An 8,681-nucleotide genomic window follows, 5' to 3' on the forward strand; every position below is an offset into this window, starting at 1 on the left:
TTCAAAAGTAGCTTTCTTAAATGCATTGTTTACTTTATTTCCTTGACATGATGCTTTCCTGTTATTTTCAGCGGTGGGTTTTCAATGGTTGGTCCAAAAGGAAGAGGAAAAAAAATCCCAGACTCTTCATTCATTTATTTATTTATTTTTAAAATAGGGCAACAATAACCAACCAATCAAACCAATTGTCTCCTATAGGGGCAGCTTCTCTTTTTGTTCTGTTTGTTTGTTCCATTTCGATTTTTCAACAACAAACAACAACAACAAAAATAGGAAGAAGGGATGCCAATGAGCTGAATAGGGTGCCGACTCATAACCCTACAGACGTAGTGTCAGAAGAGAAGAGACGAAAACCTCGCTGTAAATACGTAACCAACACTCAGTTGGTTTCCTGTTTGTCTTTAAACCCCATCAAAATATCGCCACGAAAATAATATTTCTATTGACACCGAATTGGTCTGGCTGGCGTTTCTTTTACCTGTTGAGGTTACCTAAATTGACCTCGCTGGCGCATGTATTTGCTGAGATAAGTGAAGAGGCTCGCTTGCAAAAAAGCACCTAAAGATATTAATGCGCACCTTTCATAACCCTCCTTCATTCATTAGATATGTTTTTCCCCCTTCCCCTCTGAAGGCTGGTTTTTCCACGTACCCTTCACCCCCTTCAAGACCCCCCAAATCCTTGTCATTTTCTTTCTAGCCTGTCTTGGTGTAGAAGAGTGATGAGTACAAATCGCGTGTGAAAGCGCCACACCATCGGGATTTTGAGGAATTTGCCTATGGTGTTAAAGGGAAGGAGCAACTTACAGACAAACTGAGAGAGAGCTCTACCTACCGACAGATACAAGAGAAGTCAAGAGCATTAAGAGGCATAAAGCAGCCGTATACACACTCAGGCACTATGAAACGTCTTTGAGAGCTCATAAAAAAAAAAAGCCACTAAACTCAGGACTTTATACAGTCCAGGGAGAGCCTAGCACTAATCTCCTAGAATTAAAGACTTTTTTTTTTCATGCGAAAGTCATGAGTTCCTACTTTGTAAATCCTCTTTTTTCCAAGTACAAAGGCGGTGAATCGCTGGAACCAACTTACTACGACTGCAGATTTCCACAAAGTGTAAGCAGGAGCCATGCTCTGGTTTATGGTCCGGGCGCTACCGCTCCCAGCTTCCAACACCCTTCACACCATGTCCAAGAGTTTTTCCACCACGGAACCTCCAGCATCTCTAACTCTGGATACCAGCAAAACCCATGCGCCTTGGCGTGTCACGGAGACGCGTCTAAATTCTATGGATATGAAGCTCTACCAAGGCAGTCGCTTTATGGTGCCCAGCAAGAGGCGACCGTTGTACAATATCCTGACTGTAAATCGTCTTCCAACAGTAACTCTAGCGAGGGACAAGGCCATTTAAATCAAAATTCGTCTCCCAGTCTCATGTTCCCATGGATGAGACCACACGGTTAGGACATTTTTTTCTCTCCTCCTTTAACTGTTTTTTCTTTATTTTATATCTTTATATCTATATATCTATATATCTATATATGAAAAAAGATAGACATAGCTGTAAAGTCTGAAAGAAATGAGCAGTTTTGTAATAATATTTCTTCTTCCTAGGAAGTCCTTTGAAAGCAAACAAGCCAGCAGTTACTAGAGAGACAGCAAGGTGATACTGTGCAAAGGGTTTAAATCACAATAAAGTAAAACTTGTTTTTTATTGCTTGCCTTGAGGATAGGCAATAAGATACAGCTCCCACGAGGTTATTTGCATGTTGATAATACACTGCTCTTTAAAATGTCATAGAGCCTTTCTTAACCGTTTGGAGACTTAGACTAAAAGGTAGGAACTTGCATAAGGAAATTATTCATACTTTACATATGTATGTTCATATATATATATATATATAAAACATTACACATATATAGGTATATATGTAAAGTATTACTCTCTATATAGCTATCTATCTATATCTATATCTCTCTCTCTCTCGCTCTCTCTCTCTCTATATATATATAATTAAATACAAGTTAAACTTAAAGGGGAACTTAGTTCAGAGCTGGGTGGGATGGAGGGAACATTCTACTGTCCTGGACAGGAAAAGATAAAGGGAGAAAGGAAAATGGACTTAACAGAACTTTGTTTGATGAAGTAAACTGCAACCATTCCTCATTTATACAGAATCCTAAATACTTCAAAGTACAAGTTTCTCTCCCCTAGCCTCAAGATTGTATATAATGCTTGTTAATTCAAAACATATGAAGGTTAGACTATCGAGTGCTAATTTTAAAGGACAATCTAAGCAATAAAGTTTCCCCCAGCCCCCAAGAAGACCCACTTGCCTTGTAAACGCTTTTAGGCTTTGGCCCAGAAAAGGCTTAAATTAGACATAAAGTGGGAAAACGTTATTTATCAAAACTTTGATTTACAGGCAACCACATGTCATAATTTCGAGCTATAAGATATTTTAGCAAATCTATGATTTTTTCTCACCGAGTAAGCACTATGCAGAAGGGAGTGTAAGGAGTCAGATTCAGATACATAAGCCCTTTTTCTTTTGTTGTTGTAAATGTCTATTTATGTAACTGTTTTCAATACACTTCCTGTGTATGTATATACATATACATATGTACACATCTCTATATGTGTATACACACCCACACACACATTGACAATACAAACACACAAGGGAGAGGTAGCTTATCCAACAAAAAGGCAGGTCCTCAGGGCTCAACTATATTAGGAAGCTGTGAACATATATTTAGTGAGCTACATTTGCAAAAGGAAACCACAGTTAGACATTTTGCAGAAGAGGAGTGGGCTGGGAGAGGTTGGATTAGTAATAAAAATATTTTTTAAAAACATAATTTGTTTAATTTGATTTAACACCACAGCTAAAATCCATCAAATATTAGGAAGCTGGGAGGATATATTTTGTGAATTACATTTGCAAAGGGAAACAAGAGGTGGATATTTTGCAGAAGAAGGGTCTGGGGTGGGAGGGAGCATGATTAGGGTTTATTATTATTATTATTATTATTATTATTATTATTATTATAAATAAATAGTTTGTTTTATTTCGGGGCTGCAGGCATAGAGAAGGGAAGACCACCAGTGTCTCTAGGAAAGATCAGGCAAGGAGTTAAAAAAAAAAGCACAAGGAGAGAGCTAACAAGTTATGTTGTTTGTGTTCTATAGCTCCCGGAAGGCGCAGTGGCAGGCAGACTTACAGCCGGTATCAGACCCTGGAGCTAGAAAAAGAGTTCCTCTTCAACCCTTATTTGACACGGAAGCGGCGGATTGAGGTCTCTCACGCCCTGGGACTGACGGAGAGGCAAGTGAAGATATGGTTCCAGAACAGGAGAATGAAATGGAAAAAGGAAAACAACAAAGACAAGCTCCCGGGGGCCAGGGACGAAGAGAAAACCGAGGAAGAAGGGAATGAAGAAGAGGAAAAAGAAGAGGAGGAAAAAGAAGAAAGCAAGGACTGATTTCTCAGCTCCTTGAAGTCTCGTTTTATGGCAGATGATAAATCGAGATGTTTACGACGGTCATTTGCTTTTATAGAGTATAGAATGGAGAGCCTCACACAGCAGTAACTACCTGTCAAACAGTTGTAGCCTTTTTTATTGTCATAGAACAACTTCCCCTACTTTTCTCTCTATATATATATATAGCTGCATTTTTGGTTTCATAAATATATAGTTGGCTTTATTACAACAGCAGGAGGGGGGAAAAAACCAACACAAACCAATCATTGAAGCAAATGCCACATCTCCAAACAGTAGATTCCCCCTACTCCCACTCCTATCTATCTAGATAGAGATATATAGATAGATATATAAATGTATGCATCTTATGTATTTGTTTTAATAGGTTAGAATAGTATTTCTTCTCTACCTTGGTTTTCCCCATTCATGATCCAAGGGGAAGTATGATATTGCTTTCTGGTAGTCTTAGCTTATTTTTAATATCTATATATATCTATATATCTTCAGTGCTAATACCCAGTTATCATTTAACTTTTAGCTGCCTGTCTGAATTGGAAGATTGGTGGGTGACTATAGGTGACACCACGCACATATTAGCTATATATGAATATATCTGTATGTAGATAATACCTATACGCCTATGTCTCGGTAGGCCAAAACATGAAGGCTAAGAGCCTAACATTTCATGATTTATATAGGCACTGTTTACCATTTCACTGTGTGAGCACTCGAAATTCTTAATATACTACCTAAAGGGAAACCTGCAATAATAAACAAATCTATTATCAACAAGGGGCTTACATATCCTAAATTTTACTTGGTCAGAATTTATTAAAGGAAAAGAGCGAGCGAGCTGCGTTTTGCCCTGATGCAAGCTACTAAGTAGCATAAAATAAAATGATAATAATAAAAAAAAACCTTGTAATGTACTTTTCACTACCTATAGAAGGAGTCATGCTTTCAAAGTATTTGTAATGCGGTTTTGTTGTATTTGTTGCTGCTTATTTTCTTGGAAAAAAAATTCCCAACAACTGAAACTGCCTAGTTGAGAACGCACAGTATTGTATTATTTTATTGTGCTTATAAAGTAGTGTAGAACTAAATTGCACTGAATGTATAGTTATCTATTTGTCTTGACTTATCTGTTAATGCAACATGCTCGGAAAAAAAGTCATTTGTTTTATGTAAAAGCATAGTTCTGCGTGTTCAAACTCTGAATGTAGCAATTTCTGCCAGAAGCCAATTTCTGGACACCGTGGATTTGTATTGTATACGTGAGACATTACGTAAATAAATAAATAATAATAATTAAAAAAAGATTTTAGAAGGGCTGAGTTGCGTAAATTGTTATGCATTAATTTAAAGCCATTCATACACACACATACACAGTTAGGAGATGCCAATGAGTCCCAAGTAATATTTCATACATTCAAGTTACTGGTCCCCATGCTCGCACAGTTCAAAACCAAGAGCCATCTTTAAGTTGCAAGGAAATCAGGATGTCTGACTCTTGGCACAACTACAATAAATGTGGGTAATTAGACATGGTGAATAAGCGGGGGGGGGGGGGCAAATAAAACCTGGTATTATCATTACCAATGCAATATTGTTTACTGATATGTAGTCTTAGGGTTTTTTTTTTAACTCCATTTTCAAGTTGCAAGCTTCCAGAAATATTCATTGTTAAAATTCTTCTCTTGGTATGAAACATGCCTACGCATGTCCACATTACCCTATAGTTCTTCCTTGGGGTGGATGGGGGAGGGGGGGAGAGGAGAGAAAGAACAATGTATTAAAAGTAAATAGCTTTATTTTACTTTCCTCAGCTGGGAACTTCTACTGAAAGGTCTCAAAAGTGTAACATTCTAGTCTTCCATAGCTCTAAAGTGCAGCAAATCCTTCACTCTTTCTTTCTTTGCTCAAAATGAGGTTACAATAACCCAGAAGATTCAGAATTTTTCATGTCATACGTATGTGCAATTTGCTACTTGCAAGCGATCGTTATAAAGCGATTGAGAGATTGGAAAGAGATTATGTATACATTAAAATGTGCTTTAACTACGTTGTAGAGATATTCATAAGCCATACTTGGACTGTATGCGAATATAGTTAACTAAGTGAAACCCTTATAAGCATCTTACGAAGAAAATTGTCATGAAAGCAATGAATAGCTTTTTCAGATGCAAAATCAGAAATTATTTTTATGAATAAATAAATCAATCCCAGTTATCTCTCTTGCACCTGAAGATGTCCAAGTGACACGACACTGAATCTCTTCCAATAAAACCTGAATGTGATGACTTCAGTTCTTCCCTTTGTAAAATAGGAATATTATAAATATGACCCTCAGCGTCATTTTGTTAAACCATATATACTGCTCTCGAAAATGTTTCTTTTTTTCTTGTCTGTTGATAAATGGACTACATCATATAGTCGTAGTGGGTATAAAAGTGACGGGTTGTTTACAACGATAGTATAGATAAGAAAGCACAAGATTCCTAAGATACATCCTGATGCCCTGAACTATGTCTGGAGAAGAGACTGGGGTTTGGGACATTCTTAACCCAAAACACCAAGATTAAAGGATTTAAATGCTTCAAATAATTGAAAATGTTGGACACTGCTCAGGAAGAGTATACAAGGAGGAAGAACTAGTTTATTACATATTAAACCTATACTGATATGTATAGCCATACACCCCCACAGATATAATGCATGTGTCTGTGCAATATGACTATGTGTAAGTGTAATTCTAGATTTCTCGTACCGTTTATGTGTGTATGCATATATAAATGCTCAACACACACACACACAAGGCATAGGCATATGGAATATGAATCTGCGTATGTTTCATTCTAGAAACCTAGTGCAGATTGTATGTCGTGCATGTATTCACGTTCAAAACACAAACACAAACAATGCATATGCATATGGAACAAGGACGGGTGACTGTCTCATTCTAGAATTCTAATGCAGATTGTATGTGTGCCTATTATTCATGTTAAAAACACAAACACAAAATGCATGTGCATATGCAATAAGAATGTGTCTATATAGAATTCTAGGGCAGATTGGGGGGTGAGGTAGAATTGGAATATCTATCTATCTATCTATCTATCTATCTATCTATCTATCTATCTATCTATCTATCTATCTATCTATCTATCTATCTATCTATCGAATTCTCAGTATACACTCCCTCCACTCCCGAATTCTAGAATTATACACAAGCGCACACACACTTCTATGTTATTGCACATTCTAGAGTGGACATAATATATTCATGCACTCATTTTCTCCATTAAAGCGCTAAACATAATACGGATCACTATAGGCTTTTCCATTTCGAATGTAGACACTTAAGGTAAACTGTTTTATTAGGCATAAAATAGGCTGGTTTATCTCAACAGAGGTATACTCTTCAGGGTTATTCATCTGCCATTTACAACACCGTAGTTTTCTTCCGCTTGGTTCAAGAGAATGGATCTATGCTCTTCACACCTTCTATAGCAATGTTAAGGAGCCTTTGCAGAAAGCAGCGTGTGCTATTTCTATACTTTTTTTAAAGGTCTTGACGAACTCATACTGTTCTTAGAGAGGTTCAAAGAAGAAAGATAACTTATCAAAGTGTTCTGTTTAAAATTGTTAAAAAAGCTGTATGCGCAGTCTATCCATCATATTTAAATCCACATCTCTAAGTAGTTTTATATGAACGAATATCACATAGCGACACTCATCTATCAAAGAGTTAGGAGTTAAATTATTGAAACTACAAGTGAAGCAGTAACTTTTGGGGTAAATGTTTATGCTGTCTAGTCAACACAACAGAGTCGCATCTTCAGTTGACATCCGGTTATTTTTGTAATCACTCCACCATTTCAAGAGAAAAGGAGAAAAGACCATTTTATGGGGTAAAGTAATTTGAAAGAAGATACGCTGTTCACAAAGTGGCTTATTCAGAAACAATCATTGCTTCAGTATTACTGAAATTAGACTCATCTACCCGCCTGAAGTGAGAAATATCCTATTTCACGCTTTTTATTAGCCAATCAAATTTCCTTCGGATCTCCATTTGTGATTTGTGAAAAATGTAATTCCTTAAAAAACTGAGTTTGAGCATATTGCTCATTTTGCCTTAATTTATTATTCTAATCATAGCAGCAGCTACATGACAATGCAGCCATTAGGCTAAAAAATTCGTTTAGATTTTATACTCGAAATGGGCAAAGATTATATTTTAGAGGCAACGAATTTCTCGGGCATTTATTTTATTTTATTTTATTTTATATTTTTTGCACTGCATGCAGATAGGCAGGAGGATGGGTTGAAAAAAAGACGAGGATGAACACGGAAAGTTTGAAAAACAAAACTTGGAAAGAAATGAATCCTTCCACATTTTCTAGCTGCCATATCCCCCCAACCCCCACACACACTTCTTCCTAGATTTGATCCCCTTTTACCTTTTCCAAGGGGTGTGGGGAGGGGAAATGATTTCGCGAATATTTAATTCAAGGAAAGAAGCGAGAGGCTATTTTTCCAGACAAGGCTGTTGGATAAAGGGAATGAGAATTAAATACTGAAGTCATGGGCCCTAATGTTTCAAGGGCGGGGGGAAATGTGTCGGACAGGTTACCCTCTGCCTTGCAGGGATAAAATTTCCTGTTCACTGTATGGATTCTATTCTCTGGTCTACTCGTTGGAAAATGAGGAGTCCATTGTGTTCTTAGAGCTGTTGTGGTGGTTGCTTCCCCCTCGTAACTTTTAACTACCTGTTATAAAATTTATTGGTGGTTTGTAAAGTGAATAAAGTAATTTCCCTTCCATCCGGTTGTATTACAACCTTTGTGTTGTTCGGATAGACAGACAGACAGACAGACACACTTAGCAAAAAAAAAAAAAGAAAAAAAAGAAAAAAAAAAGAAAGAAAAGCAAGCAAACCAGAAGTACCTGCAGAATTGAACTCTGGAAATACGGGAGTATGGTATGAAAATGCATGACAAATGACATGTTCAGTTATTGCGACAAAGTTGTATTTTTCCCCCAAAGCTTTCTGCCATGCCTGGCCCTGAAGCTAGGAGTTGGGATTGTAAAATGTTTCTGCAAGGGGAGAGAGGGGGGAAAGTGTAGCATTTAATCTAAACTAGCAGATCTGGTCTTTGCGGTTGTCTATTTGCAGACTTGTGGAGGTTTCCATAG

General features: G+C 37.2%; 1 protein-coding gene across 1 annotated transcript; it reads left to right on the forward strand.

The window, feature by feature from the left end:
* Positions 1–1,020: 1,020 nt before the first annotated feature.
* HOXC8 (homeobox C8) lies at positions 1,021–4,802 on the forward strand. The gene is made up of 2 exons (XM_005307709.4): positions 1,021–1,458; positions 3,193–4,802. Exons 1-2 carry the CDS (start codon positions 1,023–1,025, stop codon positions 3,483–3,485), a joined length of 729 nt encoding a protein of 242 aa, XP_005307766.3. The 5' UTR covers positions 1,021–1,022; the 3' UTR covers positions 3,486–4,802.
* The last annotated feature ends 3,879 nt before the right edge of the window (positions 4,803–8,681 follow it).

This window comes from Chrysemys picta, chromosome 22 (genome assembly GCF_011386835.1).
Source record: "Chrysemys picta bellii isolate R12L10 chromosome 22, ASM1138683v2, whole genome shotgun sequence".
Taxonomy (NCBI): Eukaryota; Metazoa; Chordata; order Testudines; family Emydidae; genus Chrysemys; species Chrysemys picta.

Coding starts and splice junctions, on each gene's coding strand:
- HOXC8 (XM_005307709.4), top strand. CDS start 1,023: ATGAGTTCCTACTTTGTAAATCCTCTTTTTTCCAAGTACAAAGGCGGT. Junction 1,459..3,192: donor CCCATGGATGAGACCACACG/GTTAGGACATTT, acceptor TGTGTTCTATAG/CTCCCGGAAGGCGCAGTGGC.